Consider the following 21561-nt stretch of genomic DNA (forward strand, 5'->3'; position numbering starts at 1 on the left):
ATGGCACAGAGGCAAGAATTCCATGAAAAAGGGGGAAAATTCCAGGTGTCCTCTTCCATTCCACCCCTCTGTTCACCAAGCCACAAGCCCAGGATGGAGCCTGGGGTGATGGAAGAGGATTCCCAGCTCTGGGAAATGGGCTGGGTTGGCTTTTCCCACCTGGAGACCCAAGGAGTGAGGAGCCTGTGTCAGGCTGGGCCAGCTCAGCACAGAGGGGTTTGTGTCACCCAGGGCTGGGGACACTCGGGGCACATCAGCAAGTTCTGCTGGGGCTGGGAGGAGATAAAATATCAGGAAAACAAAACTCACCCAGCTCAGAGAGTGAGTGGCTGCAGCAGCAGAGGGTACAGGGGTGGGGGAAGTTTCACACAACACACGCAGTGTGACAAAAAAATCCTGTATATTCCAGAGTGCTTAGTGTGCTCCTATCCACAGGGTTTGGAAAACCTCAAATGCTGGGGGTTTTCTAGAGCCAGGGAATGGTTCCAGAGCCAAGGAATGGTTCCTGAGCCAGGGAATGGCTCCAGTGCCCAGCAGCAGCTGCAGAGAATCCATGCTCTCTTGCTGTCCAGGACAGATCCAACAGCTCCAGGCCATCCTTAAAGCACAGGCTGAGGACGAAGGTTCTTGTGCAGAAAATTGGGAAAAACGAAAAAAAAAACTGAAGCAAAACAACCCAAGTTTGGGAGATCTCAGACTGCCCCAGCTAATTCCAGGAGTTGGGGTGGTCTAAACACATCAGGGGGTTGGGGGGGAAGTAGCAGCTCCCTCAGCTTCCCTCCTGAGGAACAGCAAATCCTTGGAAGCAGGAGGGGTCTGAGGGGGCCCAGGGACTGCCTTCAGGGCTCGGCCAGTCACTACTACACAGCTCAGAGGTGAAGAGGAGGTAGTCACAACCCTAAAACACAGCTGGGCTCCTACAGCAGAGGAGCCCCCAAAATCCTCGGGCAGAGGAACCGCCCGTGGCGGCTGGAAACGACACGAACCAACCCAAAGCTGCTCCCCTGCGAGCACAGAGCTCCCTAAAACCCTCCTTTGTCGCTGTTACTGTGTTGGTGGTGGATCTTCTCAGCAAAGGATGCGCCACAACATTGCTCAGGTGGGGCCAAACCGGAGGTGAAGCTCAAGCAGGAGTGGCAGGATGACGCCGGTGACACCGGATTTGGCCTAACCACGACGACACGGACACCAGGCGACGGTGACACCCACACCAAAGCCGAGGAGCTTTTTGTTCGTTATTGCGACTGAGGTATTGAGATCACGACAAGCAGGACAGGCTCCCAAGCCCAGCACTCCCATCTCCCGCCGGGAGACGCCAGGAGCCGAGGCTGGAGGGACACACAGAGCGTCAGAAACGCGACGGGAACGCTGCCACGGGGGCCAGGGGTGGAGAGAGAGGGGGGAACAGTCAGGAGGGAACTATTGCTTGCCAAAATTACACACCAGAGGAACTCGACGGCCTCCTTCCCCCAGCCGGAAATAAATAAAGGAGGAATAGAAAAGATCTGGGGGAGTTTTCAGTGGAGGGGAGGATGGAAGGGGCTCGGAGGAGGACCCTGGGATCGGAGGCTGTAGCAAGGCTGCGCTGGAAGACGGGACACCAGGGACATCAGGGACCTACAGGGGCGTGGCAGAGGGTGGGGAGGGCCGGGCAGAGGCTCCCTTTAATCACTGGCGACGTGGTTCTCGTTCTGCAGGGTGTGCCAGCGCTCGATCTTCTTGTCCTTGTTCTTCAGACACTCGTACCAGTGTTTCAAGCGCTCGCCCTTGGCCGTGATTCCCAGCTGGCAACCGCCTGGGAAAAGGGGAGAAGAGCAGGCTTTGTATCCAGAGGTGATGCTGATGGTTCCAGGAAATCCCGCCACGGGGACACACCTCACGCCCTGCAACGCTTTTTCCACCTCCTGGATCAAAAGGTCTAATGGAAACGCCTGGAGATGCTTTTCCTGCCCAGAATACCTCCCAGGATGCTGGAGGTGGGGCAGTGTGGGGGGTGAACCCACCAGATTCCATCATCCCACCTGGACAGGTGACCCAGGCCCCCCTCCCATCCTGTATCAGTGAATTGGGAGTGAATATTCCCATTTATCCCAGGATTGTGCCAGACAAGCAGTTTTTCCAGGAAGGGAAATGTCACCAGCTCCATCTTTAGATGTCTTTGCAATTCTTCTATTTTTATCAGCATTAACTTTAGAGCTGGGTGAGCTCTAAATGCCAATAATTAAACCCAAACCCCTGCCCCAGAAGGCAGAGGCTTCCAGCTCATCACTCACCGATGTAGTCATTGGATTTTCCGATGTCGTAATCCCAGACGGAAATGTCCAGGGATTTCTTGGCCAGGTCACTGTGTTTGATGTCATAGAAGAACTCCTGCAAAAACGGGAACACCCACGTCACGCCCCAAAGGAGGACACACCCTAAAAGCTGCAGTTAAGGGGTTGGACCTGATCTCTGTTCAGCCTGCATTCAAAATCCAGGGAGAGGGTGGTTAAAATATAATTATTTAAGGAAAAACGCTCCTTCCCTCTGGCACCTCTTTTCCAGGAGCTGAGATCACCCCTTGTTCCTACACGAGCCCTTTCCAGGTGTCCCATCCAAGCAGTGCCAGTGGAGAATTTCCAATTTCCACCCCCAGGAACGCTCATCCCACCCTCATCCCCAGCTGGGATGACACGGAGCCGGCAGCAGGGAGCTTCCAGGATGTGTGGTGCTGCCATGGCAAAGTCCTTCCCAAAATATTCCTGGGCACGGGAGTGGGAAAGGAGCTTGAGCAAAGAGCCAAACCTTGGGGAGTTTGTCTTCCACCTCCTCCAGTCAACACAGCACTCAGTGAGTTGATTTAATAATAGAAAAGATTAAATTAATTAAAGATTAATAAAAGATTAATCCATCCGTACCTCGTTAAACTCGGGGTTCAACGTTTTCTTCTTAATCTGTGTCTTGTGCTTGGCTTTCTTTCCCATGTCAGGTTTCAGCCAACTGGGGGCAACAGAAAACAGCTCAAAATTCAAGTGCAGGAACAGTGGGAGTTTATGAGCTGAAAAAGTGACTTTCTGGGATGGAAGAGATTTATTTAGGGCCAGTCTCCCCGCCCACCTTCCAGAGGATGTGGGAAAAGTGTGGGGCTGGGTTTGTGCAGCCTGGCTGCAGATCCAGAACTCAATTTAGGGCTGGGATTAATTAGATCTCTGTTAGAAGCCGATTTAAAAATGTAAATCCACCGTCTTCTGTTTGTGGAAATGGAGAATACAACAAATAAAGAGAGACTGGGAAGGGAAACGACTCAGTTCCACTGAGCTACAAAAAGATGAGCGGAATATGTTCAACATGAGAGTTACTGAACGAGCTGTAGGGAGAACAGTGGTTTTTTTCTGAAGGCAAAGGACAAAAACAGGAGCAAAAACTCCACCAGGAATGGCTGCAGGGACCTCTCCGTGGTGCAGGTCATGAGGTCAGAACAAAATCCTTGTTCCCCCGCATTCCCAGGAGCCAGGTGGGTTTATGGGGCAGCAAATGGGGCACAGAGGGACGTGGAGCCACCTCTGTCCTGCAGCCAGGGTGGGTCAGAGGTGGAGAGGAGAGCCCCATATCCTCCCACTGCCCTGGATTCCCACCATGCCCTTGATGAGTCACGGGTGGGAATCCCTCTCCTATGGATCCCGGGGAAGTTGGGCACCTCCACCTTGGGCTGCAGCCCCAAACCCATCCCCACATCCCTCCCACGCCCTTTGTTTGCAGACATGAGGTGATCACTCAAACGTTGGATTCCTGAACTCTTCCCCAGCCTTTAACAATCCAGGGATTCTCCACGAGGTAACCACAGGATCTGGGAATTTGGGGAGCAGCCGACCCAAGGGCTGGGTCAACACCTCTGAACTCCACCCACAAGGAGGACACCACCGCTGCTGCTGGACAGCTCCTGCTCCAGAGGGAAGCAGGAGAAAGGATTTCCCGAGGACAGCAGGTGGCTCCACGGCCGCACGCTCCAGCCGGGAGCCATTCCCGGCTCACTCACAGCTTGACAAAGGGATCCGAGTATCCATTGGCGTCCATGGCCGCCAGGTGCACGCAGCGCACGATGCCCACGATGAGCCCGCCCTGCTGGGTGCTGTACATCAGGGACACCAGGATCTTGCCCCGCTCCTCCACGTCCCCGCCACGATCCACCTGCGGGAGAGGTGGGAGTGGGATGGGAAAGCTCAGAGCGGGAGGGGTGAGGTGGATATCAGGGAATGTCGGATCTCTGTGATGGGTGGGGGGATATAATGGGGCTGTGCACAAGGGATATGGATGGGGCTTGTCCAGCTCCAAGGACTCACCTCCTCCTCATACAGAGCCATCCCACGGGATGCGCCAGTCGTTCCGGCACGCTTCGTCTGGGGTGGGAAAGGGAGAAGGAGACTGCCATGAATGACTGGGACAGGCACCATCCCACAGCAAAAAAACCACCCTGGGAATGCACACAGCCCTGTGGAAGGGCCTCAGGAATGTCCATCTGCTCCACCAACCCAGCAGAGCCAACCTGTCCCCTCCTCCATGGTGACATCCATCCGCAGGGGCTGCCAACAGGAGCAGTCCCTGGAGTCACTTCCCATGGATTCCCACCTCACTCTTATCTCCTGGCCTTGGGATGCCACATCAGCCCAGGCACAGGTGGGAATCCAGCTCCTAAAGGTGCCAGGGAAGTCAGGCACCTCCAGCTCATCCCTGCATCCCTCAGGGGCCATTTGTTCATAATCCCAGTGGGAACGGAAGGAATTTTCACAGACACTCACTGGTATTACTCTCTCCAGGCAGATGTTGAAGTTCTTTTTCTGGTTGGCTTTGAGTTTTTTCAAGGCAACTCTGGTTTCTCCGATAAACTCATTGTGGCCGAATTTGTCCTCATCACACACGGAGATCCTGGAGGGAAGAGGGAAAGGGGAACATCAACCAGGCTGGATCAGTGCCTGATTCCAGAGCCAAACCCACCCCTGCAGGGGCACTGCTGGGAGAGAGGGAAAAGCAAAGCCCCCACAAACCCACCCTTGATCTGGATTTTCTCTGACCAAAAACAATCTCTGACCCCCAAATTTCTAGCTTGGAAATAAAATAAAATAAAATAAACATTTTTAATATTTGCTTTGTGATGGGAAATCAAGAAATCAAGAGCTGGAAGTTTCCTGAGGGGGAAAAGATCCATAAACTTTGAGAGAGATTTATATAGACTTCTTTTTTTTATTTCTGGGCTATTGTCAAATCAGCATAGACACACATCTCTACGATGACAAAAAATTACAGCACAATCAATAACCTACTATTCAATGACAAGGCCAAAACGCCAGTTTTCCTCTCCTAAAAGAACCACCCAAATACGCAAATTCACGTTGATTTTAACCCAAAACTGCATTTCCCAATCCGCCCCTGCACTCCTGGGGGTGGTGCTCTGAGTGAGGACACCCAGAGCCCCATCCCACGGGATCCTTGGGCCCACCTGAGGGTTTTCCTCTGCATGTCCTCGTCGGTGATGCCGTGGTACACCAGGGTCTCGTTCCACACGGGGTTCCGGGTGTTGCGCAGCGTCTTCGTCCTCAGCTTGTTCGACTGTGGGGTCAAACAAACACGGAGGAATTGCACCCTGGAATCCCTCCCTGCCCAAATTCCAGCTCCTGGCAGGGATGCCCTATCACATCCGGCACATCTGGTGAGCCAGAGACTCCAGGGGTGAGTCAAGGTGGAACTTTGCACAAGTGCCAGGGACTTGGCGGCACGAGAGGCTGGATTTTGTCGTTCCCTGGGGTTTGTTTCCTCAAGGAGAGGGAAAAAGGTGCCCAGGGCAGGCTGTGGGGGCTCAGGGCACAGCTGTCATGGTCTAAAGGAGGTGACAGTAGGGAACTGAGGAACTGTCACTTGCTTGTGTGCCTTTCCCAACCATACATTAAAAAAAAATAAAAAAATATCAGCAAACAAGAGCAACAGAAATCAAATCAATTCTCAACATCACATTTGGATTTCCCCCAAACAAGACCAGGAATCTCCTGTGCATAAAGCAAAGCTGTAAAATCAATCCAATGATTTTATCATCAGCTTTCCCCTGGCTTTACTCCTGGTTCCTCTGAGCAAAACTCTGCTGCACCCTCTAAGCAAGGCACTGCTCTGGTGGTCATTCCTGCCTCGAGATTTGCCCACCAAGATCAGCTCAGCTGGGCTGGGGAAGGAGATTTCAAGGAATTCCCATGATGGAGCCAGAGTTTTCCCCACGGTTCTCTCCCCACAGCTCCAACAAGAACATGCTGCAGCTTCCAAGTAAATGGATAATTCCAACCCTGGCCATAATTAGATTTTTTTGGGCAGATGTTTTGCGATGCATTAACAGCAATGCCTCCTCTTGAGCTTCCCTCCATCCCTGAGCAGATTCCTGCCTGCAGCATGAGCTGTTCTTCGGGTCTGGAGGAGCATCTGGGTTCGGAGAAACCCCCAGGGAAAACAGCAGCGAGTGAAGAAATCAACAGGGAAAATCTGATCCCACGGAGGGACCCGAGGGAGACTTGAGAAACCTCTGCTCCATCCCCAGCACCGAGCCTGGCAAAGCCTCACCTTGCTGGCCCCAGGCAGGAGGTGTAGCTTCACATAGGGATCAGCCAGGCCATTGGAATCCATTGGTTTTAAGCCCTAAAAAAAAAGGATAAAAGAAACACAGGACGTGAATCCTCCTTCAGCAGAGCCAAGGAAGAGAAAAAGCCGCCCATGAAGAGCTCAAAGAGAAAATGTGCCCAGTGACCCAAGGACCTCTGCTGTGGGTGCCAGGATGTGCTGAAACATCCGACCCATCCCTGGAAAAATCAGAACTGTAGAATTACAGGATGGTTTGGGTTGGAAGAGACCTCAAATACGACCAAGTTCCAGCCCCTGCCATGAGCAGGGACATAATCCACTAGCCCAAGTTGCTCCAAACCCTGTCCAACCTGGCCTTGGACACTTCCAGGGATGGGGCAGCCACAGTTTCTCTGGGAGAATTGTTCCAGGGCATCACCACTCCCAGAGATCTCTTGGAGCCACACAAGGAAAAGGCCCCCAACCCTTCCCGGCCAGCAGCAGCTGGGGTCCCCCAAGGGAGCAGCCTCTGCCAGCAGCCACATGGCTTCCATCCCATTGCACCAGAGAAACCGGGAGCCAGATGGATTTAAATCAGGGGAAAAGGGGGAAAAACCAGAAAAAGGGGGAAAAACCAGGAAAAACTAGCTTGCCTTGGCCTTGATGAGGGTGCAGTGCAGGGAGCTGTTGTCCTGGTCGTAGAGCAGGCTGAACTCCAGAGCTCCCAGCGTGGCTGACAGCGAGGGAGGAGGAGGAGGAGGAGGAAACAACCTCGTTAAAACCCCAGCCAATAACTGCATTTAATCATCCTCGATTAGTAATAATTAGGAAGATTTGCGGGTCAAATGTAAAAGCTGTTTAATGCAGTGAGACTGTGCTGGCAGCGGCCAAACTGCCACAGATCCAGGCGGATCCGGGAGCTCTGCAGGGAGCGACTGCCCAGGGAGGCTTTGGAGCTCAAATATTCACCAGGAAAAGGAGGAGTAACCTCACCAACCCTTCCCACGGCAATTCCACCCTGGACCACCCCGAGGAGATGCTCCAGCTCAGGAACAGCACGTCCTCCCAAGGCTGGGGCTCAGCACCCGGCTGCTGTTTTGGCTTGTTGGAAACCAGCTCAGGCTCGTGTTCCTTCATCCCAGGGATGAAGAGCAGGCACAGAGGGCATCAGCTGCTCCTCTCCAAGCGCCTGCCCCCAGCCCCGAGCAGCTCTTTCCCACCCAGGATGTTCTACCACAGATTCTCCCCCTCAAATCCCCGCCCAAGCTCCAAGCCCCACAAGGAAGCAGCATTCCCCATGGACTTTCCGTGCTGGAGACCCACCGCCCGCCCAGCAACCTCCTCCAAATCCCACATTTCCCAAAGAAACTCCCTCCCTCCCTTCCTGGGTACGTACTGCCTTCATCCGAGTCGTAGCTGTTGGCATCCTCCTCCTCTTCCTCGCGGGGCTGCTGTCGCTGCGGGGCCGCGGATGCGGGCGGGGGCTGGGTGGCAGCGGGGGGCTGCCAGGCTGGCCTGTCCTCCCTGCCGGGGGCGGCGGCAAAGCCCCCTGCCCGCTCCTCCCTGGCGGCGACACGGGCGGGCTCCGGGGGGCTCGCTGCGGGAGGGACCCCGTTAGCCCCCGGCCCGCTCTGCCCCAGCGCCCCGCCGCCAGCCCGGGCTTACCTTGTCTCTCCGGGAAGCGGCCGGGACCCCCGGCACTCGGCCTTGCTGCTGCCGCTGCTGCCGGCGCTGGGGACAGAGGTGACATCACCTGGGATGTTCCCCGGTGTCCTGTCCCACCGCGCCAAGCCAGAGCGTCCCTGCCCGTGGGGTGTCGCCAGGCGACATTCCCATCGCATCCTACCTGCGGGCGCGGATCCGGCGGCGGGCCCGGCGCTGGCTGGCGGGGGTGGCCGCTGGCCTTGCACGGAGTTGGTTCTCTTCACACCTGTAAGGACAGGGGACGATCAGCGGAGACCACCCTCGGATGGCTTTGTGTCCCGGCAGGGGTGGAGGAGCACCGCGCTCACCGGGGCTCCTGCTGACCCCGCTCTCGGCACCGTAGTCCCGGCTGTCGCTGTCCCCAGCGGTGTCCTCGCTGCCGCACGGACCCGGCCGGCCCTCGGCCGCTTTGCGGCTCCCCCGGGCGGCCGCTGTGGCCTCGGTGCCTGCAGGGAGAGAGATAAAAGGAGCGGTGAGGCTGGAAAAGAGAGCTGCCGTCCCTGCGTGCCACCCAGCAGCACGGGGACAATGGGCACGGCCACTGCAGCAGCACCTCCCGCGCTCGGGGCACTGCAGCAGGAGGGCTCTGCACCATCAAACCTGCGCACGGAGCTCAGGAAATCCCCAAAGGACACCAGAGCCCTGCGGGAAAACCAGGCCTGAGGTGTCCATCAGCACCCTGATGGCATCACGGCTCCACATTCCTGGGACGGGGCAGGGGGATGTCACATTTTCCTCCAGCTGATCACCTCCCATTTATCAAGGAGACAGCGGTGGCAGCTGCCTCTGCCTCTCCCTTCCATCACCCAGCAGCCGCCGTCCCAGCGGATAAATCCCGGCCCAGCGCTCGGGGCTGATGGATTACAACCCCACGGACGTGACGGGAAAGGTCTCGGCGCTCACCTGGCTGCCGCCGGAGACGCCAGGGATAAATCTTTGCCGTGACATAAATGGGCTGTTTCTCCTTGGCTGGGCTCTCAGGGTCACCGGGCGTGAGGACAAAGCGGAACGCAACAGATTGTGGAGAGGAGGGGAAAAAGGAGGAGGGAGAGAGGGAAAAACACCGGGAATGCTGAAGAGCAAGGGAGGGACGGGGTGGGAAATGAGCATCCAGGAGCAGGAGCCCCCGTGGTGCAGAGAGAGCGGCGCGATAAATAATTTTCCAAGGGAGCTGTAGGAAAATCATGAGCACGGCAGGAGCATGCTGAGCACCGGGAGGGACGTGCGGAGCTGGCAAAGCCTTCCCGACTCCGGGAGCCGTCGGATTAATAAAAGCTGCCTGTGGGGCTGGGAGGTTTAACGGCACCAGCTACGGGGCGTGATTAAATCACCTTAATTAAGAGCTTTCCACAAGTGCTGCTGCACGGGAAGAGGGAGGTCATCAGTTGGGGGCATCAGAGCCTCGACTGAAGGAAGGGTGGGATGGAGAGGACCATTCCAGGCGGGAACTGTCCCCTCAGCCCCTCTTTGCCTCTTCCAGGGAGCCAAGGAAGAGGAGGGTTTGCAGCCACTGCGCTGCTCCCAACTTAATGGTCATCCAAATGAGCAGCAGACGGCATTGGAGGGGGATCAGGGATCCTCCCCACCTTGGAATCCCACGGTGAAGTGTGAAATCGGGGGTTGTTACTCAAAATGAACTCCCAGGGAGAGAATATCACTCTCCACATCTCCCTGACAGGACCCACGTGAGGTCGGGCTTTTCTCCCGGGTAAGAAGCAACAGGACAAGAGGAAACAGCCTCGAGTTATGCCTGGGGTGGTTTAGGTTGGATATTAGGGGAAATTTCTTCGCTGGAAGGATTGTCCAGCCCTGGCACAGCTGCCCAGGAGTCCCCATCCCTGCAGGGGAATTTAACAGCACTGTGGATGTGGCCCTTGGGGACACGGCTCAGTGCTGGCCTTGGCAGTGCTGGAGGAATGGCTGAACTGGATGGGCTTTGAGGGCTTTTCCAAACGGAATGATTCCAGAATTGGAAGCACAGGAGGGTGCAAGGAACAACCAGAACAAGCCTCTGCTGCACCCTCGCCCTGCTCCGCCTCCCGTGCACAGCACCGGGCTCGGCTGCTCCATCCCCCACAGACAGGCACAAGCCCCCACAAAGCCTCCGAAACTTTCCCCGGGAGGTTTTCCAAGGACTGCCGTTAAATAACCAGAAAAAAAAAAAACCCCAAAACCACACCCCCCACCGCCCCTCCCCAGCAGGACCCACCGCCCACGGAGGCGGCTCTGGAATGGCAGCGGCTCAGCCCCGGCGTGTGCGGGAGGTGGGGAAGCCCTGGAATAACCCGGGCCCCCTCGCAGGGTGGGCGGCAGCAGCAAGGAGAGGTCCTGCTGCGGCATCCCGGGGAAAACGGTGCGGGAAAATGCCTTGGGAATAGAAGGAGGCAGGGACGGAGCTCGGCACAGGGAGGGGACAGAGGCGGGTGCTTACCCTCGGTGTCCTCGGCATCCGCCTGGCCTTGGGGGCACAAACAGAGCGAGAGGGGGTGAAGCTGCGGCCCACGCACCCCCAACCCCATCCCGGGACACGCTGCCGCTGTTTTCCCCAGATTTCCCTATTTTATCCCGAATTTTTCAAGGCTTCTCCATCACCACATCCCTACCCAGGCACTGCCCAAACTCTCGGCGGGGCGCCCCGATCCCCACCCGGGGCTGCTTTGCTCGGGGATGTCCTGCAGCCCCATCCATCCCCACTGGAAATCCTGGATAAAACACCTCCAGCCTCCACTGCTACCCCCTTGAGGACACAGGCAGCAGCCACACGACTGCTCTGGATGAATTTATCCCGGAGTTTTCCCTCGCAGAGGATGGGAAGGAGCCCCAGAGCCTCGGTAGCAGTGCTGGGGAGGGGCAGCGCCCGCTGTCACCTACCTCGGGCGGGTGCTCGGGAGGAGATTTTGGGGTCCGGGGCGGGCGGCTCGGCCGGGCGGGGCTCACTCGGGGTTTGGGGTCCCTTCTTGCTGACAGGCATCTGCTGTGGCAGCATCTGCTTGGGCAAACCCTTGAAGAACCAGGCACCGGAGCGTTTCCACACCTGCGGGAGAAGGGATGGGCCTCTCAGGGCTTCAACCCCTCCAGCAGGTGGAGGATGTGTGACCCCACATCCCCACCCCACAGCCCATCCCGCTAATTAATCAATCAATCAATCAACTGATCCCTGGCTGCAGCGGCCAATCTCTGCCCAGAACAGCCCCTTGGAACCCCCCCAAACCTTTGTCTTCACAGAAATAAAACATCATTTTGCGTCGGAAACAAAACCATCCTGTAAAGAACCACGCTCAGACAGGTGCTGGAGGCCCCCGGGGGTTGGGTCGGTCCCATCTCGGAGGTGTGGGGTGGGGACAGCAGGGGACAGCGGGGCCACACGCACCTCCCGCTGCTCGCTGCAGATCTTGCACAGCCAGATGGCCTGGGGCCGGTTGTTGGTGGTCTGCACCCCGCACTTGGTGCACACGTTCTGCGGGCAAAACAAAGAGCCGGGTGACACCGGGGCCACCAGAATGTCCCCAACACCGGCAGGGTCGGGAGAGCTTCTCCTGCACCACCCCCAGTGACTCCGGGGATGCTGGGCTGTGGAGACTGGCACCCAAAATCCTCAGTGTCCCCGGGGTTGGGGAGGGGTTTGCGGGTCTCACCTTTTTGCAGTCCTCGCAGACGACACAGGAGGAGCCCCGTGTCCCCAGCTGCTCCCCGCAGAGGATGCAGCGGTTCACGCCGTCCCCCAGCACGCTGCGGCGCATGTCCTCCAGCCGGGTCATCAGGCGCCTGGCAAGAGGGCACAGGGAATGTCAGGAATGTCAGGAAAAGGCGCTGGGAATGCCAGGGAAAGGGCAGGATGCTGCCTTTGGTCCGGGTGTCGCTCCTCATGGAGCCTCTCCCTCTCCAGCTATAGGACAAAACCACATTCCAGCGGGAAATAAGGCTCCAACAGGTTTGTGTGGAACAATGTCGACTTCCAGATGTGCTGACAAAGAGCTGACACCAGCCCCAGCTCCACGGAGATGGAAAATTTATCATCCAAGGCAGCACCTCTGCATGGAGTCATTTGTCCCTAGATATGAACCTTTCCACCCAGTCCCAGCAGCTCCCCATGAAGAGCTGAAGGATGAGATCTTGGGAGGGCTCTAATGAGGACTGAACTAAACAATTAATTATTTTTCTTATTATTTGAGGAAAACCGTTGTGTGTGCATATTGGACGGAAATTCTTGCAGCGAAACGAAAACCCACAGGCTGTAAAAACACACCTGGTTCCTGCAAAGATGAAAAAAAAAACCACCCCAAAACCTAAAAACCAGATGAGGGAGTTTTAGGAAGCCAGCGTTGGCCAAAGGAGTTTGGAAAGCAGGAACGAGCTGCCTGCTGAACAGCCGGGAGCTGGCGTCGGCATCGCGCGCTCAGCTAACCCAGAATCCTGCCCCTAAAAATAGCACAGCAAGGGAAAAAAAACTGCATTATTTATGCCATTCAGTGAGGAAGGAACGAAGGAAGAGAGGAGGAGACCTGAGCCCACCAGAGAGAGCAGCCCCTCGTGGCAGCCTGACCCAAATCCGACGGGAAAAAAAACCCCATCCGGTGTGGAAAAGGCGTTTTCCCACGCGCGGTGACAGCTTCAGCTTTGTGGTGACTCGGCTCATAAATGCTCATAAAGCATCCACAAGTTTCCCTGCACACAAAATGCCTCTGGGGTTGGTGTTGGATGGCCAGAATTCCACGGGGTCCGTGGGGAAAAGTCAAATAAAGGAACAGCAGCACGAGGAGGAGGAGGAGTTATATGAGTATGGAATGGTTTTGGTTTTAGGAGCCTTAAAATCATCCAGTTCCACCCCTGCCAAGGGCAGCGACACCCCCACTAGACCAGACTGGCCATGGACACTTCCAGGGATGGGCAGCCTGTGCCAGGGCCTTGCCACCCTCCCAGGGGAGGAATTTCTTCCCAAAATAAAGCATTTTAGGACCTGCAGCCCAACACAGCCCAAAATGGCCTCGCTGCAGTCAACAGGAGCATCTCAAAGCCCCAGGCCCAGCCACGCTCAGGAATGTGGATCCAGAATTCCACAAATCATCCAAACAGAGCCACGTTAACACATCAGCTCTGCCAAAAGGTGCCCAGGGATCTCCCACTCCTCCCCAGGCAGGGGCAGATCCCGCTGGGCTCCGGCTGCCGCTGCCTCCTGACACTTCCTGATGGACCTGCCGCCTGTTCCCAGCTGGAAGCTGGGCTGGGTGGGCAGCAGCAGAGCCAGACAGAGCCAGCAGTGGGGACAAGGCTCTGCCTGCACAGCTCTGGTGTCACCAGACAGCAGATGGGAGAGTTCACGAGTTCCTGACAGCCCCAGGAGCAGGGGGGCTCGAAACCCAGCAATCCTGGTTCTCTCCTTGTGCTGACAAACTCCATCCTCAGAACCACAGCCAGGGGGTTTTTGTGCTTTCCCACTGCAGGGAGAAGCTCCCTGCCAGCCTAACTCCCTGCTCCAGTGTGGGATGGGGCTTGGAGCAACCTGGGCTGGTGGAAGATGTCCCTGCCCATGGAATGAGAGGAGATTTGAGGTTCTTCCAACCCAAACCATCCTGGGATTTACTTGAGAGGTGCTGAGGTCCATCCCTGCCCTTCACATCCATAGGTGGCTCCCTCCCAGAGAACAGCCCAGCTCTGGAGCCACCATCTGCCTTCCCAAGCTCCAGCTCCTGTGGCAAACACAGAAATCCCAGAGACTTCAGCAGAGCTGCATCACCCCATGAACACCCAGCCAGCAATTCCAATTAAAACCTGGATTCTGGCTGTTCCCCAAGTGTTATTTCAAAGGAATTAACCCCAGCCCACATCTCATGGAATGCACGATCCCCACAACCTCCAGCTTTTGTCACCCCCACCTCAGCAAAGGGGAACATTTTTGGGGAAAAAAAACCCTCTCTTTTATAAGGAGCCAAGCACATGGACAAACCCCACACCCCCTGCAATTCCTCCCGCTGAGCTGCAGCAGCTCCAAGCAAAGCAGCTTCCAGTTGGAAATCTGCAAGCCCAAACAAACTTATTATAGAAACTGGAACAAATGGCACAATCAAAGAGAGGGGGAAAAAAAATTTTAAAAAAATAAAAGAGGAAAAAGCCTTTGCATTTCAAGAGATTCATTATTTAGCTGCAAAAATCTCTCCCAGGCTCTCATTTACCAGGAGCTGCTCCTTAAGTGGGATGTTTTTGAACCACTGGAAGAGCTCAGCAGCCAGGACACACCTGTGGCACCACTTGCAAGCCAAGTACATTTTCCTAATTAAAACATCCATTCAAGAGGGAGAAATTGGGCTCTTTTTTTTGGGCTTTTTTTTTTTTATCCCCATGACTCAACACTGCCGGGAGAGAACTGTAAAAAAAGTTCAGCTTAAAGTCCTGGTGTGAACCTGGCAGGAAGAGCCCTGGGAAAGGAGGGGTTGTGCCCAGACCACTGGGCTGGGAAGCTCCTGATAAAGGCAGTAACTGGGAGGAAAAAGCCCAGGTTTGTTTCCAGCTCCATCCAGCATCTCCAGAGATCCAAATCCATCCCATCCTCCCATTATTAACCAAGGGGAGCCCTGCCCTCACCAGGAATGAGATTTCTGCCTTCCCAAAAGCTTTTTTCTCCACTGGATATCACTTTTAACTCACTTTTATTGCACATAACCAGGTCTCCACCTCATCTTCCTCCCCATTATCCGTCCTTCAGCTGCCCATCCCTCTGGCCTCTGCCAGACAGACTTCAAAATGGAAATGTCCTTCCAATTGTTAAAACAAGGGGGGGAAAAAAATCCAAAAATCCGGGAGTGGAGCAATTGGAGCCGGTGGCAGGGAGCTGGCACAGCCCAGCCCTCAGGGACAGCCCCGGGGATGGGGAAGAGCATCCCTGACCTGCCAGGGAAACAGGGATTACAGGGATTAGGCACTGATGGGAGAGAGATGGGAGCAGCTTTATCCCAGCTGCTCCACGTGCACCTGAGATAACAGCAGTGAAACAGGGCCCCGGTGATGGGAATCAGCCCAGTGCCTGGAATTGGGTTTGGAAAGGGGGAAGGAAAACGGCCCCAGGGCAGTGAGAGACATCCCTGGGTGTTCCTGCCCCATGGCAGAGCCCTGGAGCAGCCAGGGAAAGGCTCAGGGGCACATCCACACATTTCCCATGATCTAGAGCAGGAAAAGGATCCCACAGGGATGAGGGATCTCCTTAGGCTGGGTTCAATCCTGGATGGGACAGAACCAGGGGTGGCTTTGGCAGAGCTGGGTTAGGGTTGGACTCCACGACTTCAGGGTCTTTTCCAGCCTAAATGACTCCAGGGAACTCTCAGCACTGCAGCAGGAGGAGAGGGATGGAAAGAGGGACAGAGTGACCGGAACGAAGTGCTGATGATCCCAGGAAAAGAGACTTAACAACGGAGCAGGAGTCTGCTGTGCTTAAATATTCATCAGCACTGCAGAAAGGAATGGCCAAGATGTCCTTAATGGGCTTTAAATTGTGGCAGGGAGGACTTTTAATGCAGCAAAAAGGGTGGGAGAAGGACCTGATCCATGAGGAAGGACCTGATCCAGGCCACTGTGATCCACGTGCTCCTCAGTGCTACGCAGGAAGCAGCAGGGATGGGCTCAGCCTCCACATCCACGGGGAAAAAATTCCAGTGAAACACAAAGGAGGTCGCCAAGAGCCTCCAGAATGGAGCCTGGCCTCATCTCTGTGGGGAAATCGTGTGCCTTAAAGGGCTGAATATGAAATTAAGGCTCATTTTCCTGCTGGAAAAAAGGGACAAGAAAAGCAGCCAAGCTCCAGATTAAGGGAAATTGCATAATTAAAGTTGGGATGAGAAAGGAGAAGCAGTTTTCCTCCCCTCCAAGTGGGCAGGGAACTAAAGGCAAAGCACCTCTGGGGCATTTCCAGGCTGAGCCCTCACCCACGGAGGGAAGACTCCCACGGAGTTTTTCCAAGTATCCCATTCCACGCTTGCTGAATGTGCTACAGCAGGGTGGTAATTTTTGCAGTCTTAGAAATAAGAGAGAAAGGTTTGGGTTGGGTTTTTTTGTTTTGTTTTGTTTTTTTTTTTTTTTTTTTGTTTTTTTTTTTTGTTTTTTTTTTTTTGAGGGGAAAGCTCAACCAAAACCCCACAAAATCTCAAGCAGCACAAGCTGTCCCCTGGTCACGACTGAACCTCATCTCCTCCAGAAATTTGCATCCCAGGAGACATTCCCAACTGCCTCCAGCAACCTCCCTGCCCTGCCTGGAGCCCGAATTTTATTGCTGTGCTGGGATGAAGATCCCGGGCTGTGGTCCCCAGACAGTTTCCCTGTCACTGAGGTTAATGACTTAAACCCCAGGGACTTCCATCTGCTCCTGCATTATTATCCCTGTGTCATCCCAGCCGTGAGCAGCCGAATTAAAATCCAACCCCGCTGCAGAGCTGCTCCTCCCGGAGCAAAGGTGGGACCCACGGGGACACGGCCAAGCCACTGCACTCTGAGAGGGGACCACGGGGCCACAGCCAGAGCCAGGAGCCAGCTGTCACCTTCCCTCTGGGAGAGCCAGCTCCGTGCTCTCCACAAATATCCGTTTCTACCTCGGGATGGTTTCAGATTTTCCCCTCAGTGCCAGGAGCGTGCTGGAACTCATTAGGCAGAGGAGCAGCCTGGCTGGGTTATTGATGGCCCCCAATTAGAGATGCAGAACGGAGTCAATTAGCGCCTGCAGGTGCTCCTGTGGCAGCTGGAAAACAGGATCCTCATGGATTGCAGCTGGAAGAGCATCACTGTCACCAGAGTGTCACCAGAGCCAGCACAGAGACCCCTGAGACAGGACAAGAACGGATCCATCCCTGCCCACATGGATAATCCTTCTCCCCTAAAACTTCCAGCCCTGTGTCCCTCATCCCAAAGGATGATCCTGATCACCCAGCAGCTCTGAAGTCCAGCAGCTCCAGCACTCCTGCTGTGTCATGTTCAAGATGATTCCAGCTCCTCTCGCCCTTCTCTGCGCCACGAGACAAAAAAAAACCTCCCCCCCACACGAAGCGTCCCCGTCCTCCAGCCCTCATCAGCATCCAGCTCACGTATCCCGCAGGATCCTTCCACCCTCAGAGCTAAAAATACTCCTTCACGGGATTAATTTGAGCTGGCTTTGACACCAAGTCCAATCCCACAAACAACGGCTCAACAAGAGGCATCGATTTGTTCCCAAGACAAGGGGCCGGTGGGATGGAGGATGCAGGAGATGGAGGGCAAAACATCGGGAAGGGTTTGAGGCAGGAGGAGGTTGATCCACAGCCCTAATCGTGGGATTCAGGGTTCCTCAAGGATTGGGTGTGAAGCTCAAATGAATCCCTCAAACACCTCCACTTACTGAGGCAGCTCCAAGTATTCACCACGTATTTCCCCTTTGGAATCTCACTCCACGTGAGCTGTTCCTTATATTAACCAAAAGCAGCGTTTTCATGGAATAATAGAATGGTTTGGGTTGTAAAGGACCTTGCAGCTATTCCCGTTCCACCCCCTGCCATGGGCAGGGGCACCTTCCACAATCCCACGATGCTCCAAAGTTGCCTTCCTGGGATGGGGGAGCCATCGCTCCTCCGGGTGAGTTTTAATGGATTTATTTTTCCCTTCACAGGAATAGAAAAATCCCGAAACAATCCCAGAAAAAAGTCCCAGGAAAACCCCAGAAAAATCCCAGGAAAATCTCAGAAAAATCCCAGGAAAACCCCAGAAAAATATCAGGAAAATCCAGCTTTCCAGGAGCAGCTCCCTAAAGCAGCCTGGCCAACCGAGGGCCAGCCACCACCGCTGCCTCCCTGCCAGAGGCCAGCCTGGCAAACCCGGATTATTTTGTAAGAGAAGGAGCTACCCTGGATAAGGTCCGAGCTGCTCCCGAACGGATGATTCCGTACGAGGCTGATCCTGAGCCGCTGTCCCACATTCCCGGGGCTGAACATCCTACAGCTCTTGTTGTGCAAGCCAACAAACACAAAGGGGCTGGCACGGCTCCCGCTACGCCTCCACGCGAGGAGGGGGAATCAGCTGCGGCTGCACATCCGCCAGAATTCCCGGCTCCCAACCCCTCCGCCCGGCTTTTCATGAATGGGGATGAGCAAACCTCCTCCGGCTCCCGGCGAAGAAGGAGAAAAGGGAAGAGCTGGAAAACAGCTGCGCGGAATAAATCTCTCCCCAAGATGATTTACGCCTCATCCAAGGAGCGTTGGCTCCTTGGGAAGGAATTCTTACCGGGCTGCAAAAGGGCAACGCCAGGGAAAGGTGTTTGTGAGCACTTCTTGGGCGTCAATCCCCGGCGCTCAGAGCCACTCTCACCTGGCGCCGAGGGTTGGAAAGCGATGCCGAGCCCCCGAGGCTCCTCCAGCCTGAGGGAGCAGCACATCCATGGGGCAGAGCCGGGCCCAGGCAGGGAGAACAGCCCCTGGAGAGGCAAAGCCTTCCCAGGGTGTTCACGGGCCCTCCTAAGCAAGGATTTCTAAAAAACCCAAGGAAACCAACGCAGCGTTTCTCCGTGGCTGCATCGCAGCCCGATGTTTAAGGGACAGCAAACTGTCCCCGAGCTGTGAGAGGGAATTTGGCACTCCCCAAAGCAGTGAGGAGTGTGGCTCCTGCCTGGGCCTGAGTGTTTTCCCCGCTGGGAAGAAACAAAAAGGGGCGGTGGATGCTTAAACACAGCAAGAATAAACTGCTCCTCTGACAGGAAAACAGAAAATCCCAACGGGATTGTGGAGATTCCTCTGGAAAACCATTCCCAGCACAGCCAGGGGATGGATTCCTCGGCATTAGCTCTTTTCACCTGGCAGGAAGGGAAATACCGGGAACTTCCCACCTCTCTGCACGGGCACCAGGAATGTCCCTGGTGAAAAATGAGGTAGCAGCGGCTGTGAGGACCCCAGGAACCCCCCAGCAGCCCTGACCCTCACACACAGCTCCTTCCAGAGCGGGATTAACCACGGGCGTGCATCCATCACCCCTCCAACCGCATCCCCAGAACAGGACCAAACTCCTCCGTGCTCTGGCTCCGCACCGGACAAGCAGTGAGCTGCTGTCAGTGATCCCTTTCCGACTGAAAAAAACCACCGGGATAGAGCAGAACGCCCGGCTCCAGCCCCGCGGAGCTCCAGCGGCACCCGGAGCCGCTCCGTCCGCTGCGCGCAGGTTCCTCCTGGCCGGGGCCCAAAGATCCCCCGCAGGCTCCTTTCAGGAGAAGCACCGCACTGCAGAGGCTGCTGCCCAGGAAAGCAGCCAAGCAGAGCCTCCTCCCAGCGGCCCCGGCGGGCTCGGGGGTCCCTCTGTCCCTGTCTCTGTCCCTCGGTGTCCCCAGGGTGTCACCGCCTTACCCGATGCGCTCCTGCTCCATCTCCTCCATCTTCTCGGCGCGGGCGATCACCCGGTTGATGATTTCCTTCTCCTCGTCCGTCAGCTCCTCGCCCTTGCGCTGCCGCTCGGGCTGTGCCGCCCATCCCGCCGGGGGCCTGCGGGGACAGCGGGGACAGCGGGGACAGCGATCCAGCCACGGATCGATTCCCGGCCCTGGCTGTGCCCAGGCACCGGCTCCCAAACCCCAAACGCCTCCTCATCCTCCAGACCCCGATCCCAGCCCGCAGCGAGCGCCCACCCACGGCCGGGAGCTCTGCTCTCCATCTTTAGGGGGTTTCAGATGGAAACATTTGGTTTCGTGCAGAGGGAAAGCTCCTTTTCAGAAATATTCCCATTATTTCCACGTTTCCTTTGGCGCCCTGGAACGCCAGGTTTGCCTGGCAGCCGCGGGACCGGGGCGGTGGCGCAGCAGTGGGTGGCTTTTTTTTTTTTTTTTTGGGAACATTTCTCCAGCATGGGAGTGTTTCTGCCTGGAACATCATTCCCAAAGATCCTCTCTCCCAGCCTGGGCGTCAGGCAGCGCTAACCTGGTGACAGGGTAACGTCTGCCACTCAGGAGTGCAAAAGGCAAACATTCCTCACCTTTCCGCTCATCCAAAGACCTTTCCTGGCTCTTTTCCCCTCTGGATTGAACAGACCCACATGGCCTTGAGCCTCAAGTTCATTAAAACCCTGTGTGACACTTCCCAAACTGAATTCTTTTTTGCACCCAAACTCAGGGGTTTTTTATGTTCTCAGGCCATCAAAGCAGCAGGAAAAGAGGAATAAGTGAAAAATGAAAGCAAGGGAGATACTTACTGCTCCTTCTCACTGCTGGGAAGCACAGGGGAAAGAGAGGGAGTGAGGATTAGGTGAGAGCAGGGATGAGGAGAGCCCAGCCTGGCACAGCCAGTGACACCTCCCAGCTCAGGGTGACAGTCCCCAACTCCTGGTCCCTCCCCATGGAGCCCCACTGCTCCCAAAAAGCAACTCCAAACCTCCAGGCACCAAACCCAGCCCTCATCTGGGCTGGAGATGTGCTCCAGAGTGGATGTGGCATCACCTTGCAGGGTGACAGGACAGAGGGACAGCCCCAGGTCCCCGCACACCCCGGCTCTGTCCCCACCACATCGCTCAGGGGGTTTAGGAGCAAACACACCAAAACCTCCCCACCAACAGCATTGAACCAACTCCTGGTGTCCCCCAGGGGAAGAACCCGTGTCACCACCCTCTTTGGGGACTGTCACCTGGCTCGGAGGGACATGGTCCTGTCACTGGGGCACATCCACCGGTCAGAGGAGCCGCCCAGCACCGCGTCGGTCATCGCCGGCCACCCCGGGCACGAGTCTGGGGACACCAGAGCCCCGCTGGCTGTCACCAACCCGCCACAGCAGGGGCTTCAGTCACTTTGCTGCCAGATGCCAGTGAAGAAGTGGAGCTTCCAGCCAGGCTGTAAGGAAAAAAACCAACAAAGAAATCCCTGAAAATCACGCTGGGAAAGGCTTTGTTTCTGGGATTGAGAGGGTTTGGAGCGGGAATGTCACTTTAGTGACTGTCTGGGTATTGAGATGCAGGAGGCTCCAGTCACCTCCTTCCCAGGAGGGCAGCACAGCCTGGATGTAATTAATGAATCCCCAACCTCACATTAATTATGAGGCTTCGGGGTCGGGAGGGAAGAGGGGGATCCATTCCAGAGAAATAGCTACAAACAAGGAAACTTTCTCTCCAAATTCCAGCCTGTCCTGCTGTCCTTCCCCAAACCACATTCCCTCTGGAAAAAAAAAAAAAAAACTCCTCCTTTTTCATTTTGGTTTACTGAAGTTTTTTGCCAAGTGGATCCAGGAGGGAAAACACAGCACCAGGACTTAAACAGGAGGATCTGTCCACTCCTCTCCAAAGGTTCGTCCACAGAGGGTTCTTCAAACC

At 55.7% G+C, this 21561-nt stretch overlaps 1 protein-coding gene across 1 annotated transcript; it reads right to left on the reverse strand.

Moving 5' to 3' along the window:
• Positions 1-739: 739 nt before the first annotated feature.
• RPH3A (rabphilin 3A) lies at positions 740-21040 on the reverse strand. Its single transcript, XM_066331586.1, has 20 exons — positions 20883-21040; positions 20455-20469; positions 19617-19751; positions 11913-12042; positions 11648-11734; positions 11149-11311; positions 10709-10735; positions 8586-8723; positions 8424-8503; positions 8239-8326; positions 7970-8170; positions 7227-7306; positions 6577-6651; positions 5474-5583; positions 4776-4902; positions 4320-4376; positions 4016-4167; positions 2898-2979; positions 2274-2370; positions 740-1795 (listed from the first exon to the last, which is right to left on the reverse strand). The coding sequence occupies exons 1-20, from the start codon at positions 20957-20959 to the stop codon at positions 1665-1667; spliced, it is 2052 nt and encodes a 683-aa protein (XP_066187683.1). The 5' UTR covers positions 20960-21040; the 3' UTR covers positions 740-1664.
• Positions 21041-21561: the final 521 nt, after the last annotated feature.

The sequence above is a fragment of the Sylvia atricapilla genome, chromosome 17 (assembly GCF_009819655.1).
Source record: "Sylvia atricapilla isolate bSylAtr1 chromosome 17, bSylAtr1.pri, whole genome shotgun sequence".
NCBI lineage: Eukaryota > Metazoa > Chordata > Aves > Passeriformes > Sylviidae > Sylvia > Sylvia atricapilla.

Excerpts from the sequence above, each read along its gene's own strand:
- RPH3A (XM_066331586.1), bottom strand. The coding sequence starts at position 20,959 with ATGACCGACGCGGTGCTGGGCGGCTCCTCTGACCGGTGGATGTGCCCC. Across the intron at positions 5,584-6,576 it reads TCCTGCCTGGGGCCAGCAAG|TCGAACAAGCTGAGGACGAA; the intron begins GTGAGGCTTTGC and ends TTGACCCCACAG. Across the intron at positions 2,980-4,015 it reads TCGGATCCCTTTGTCAAGCT|TTGGCTGAAACCTGACATGG; the intron begins GTGAGTGAGCCG and ends TGTTGCCCCCAG.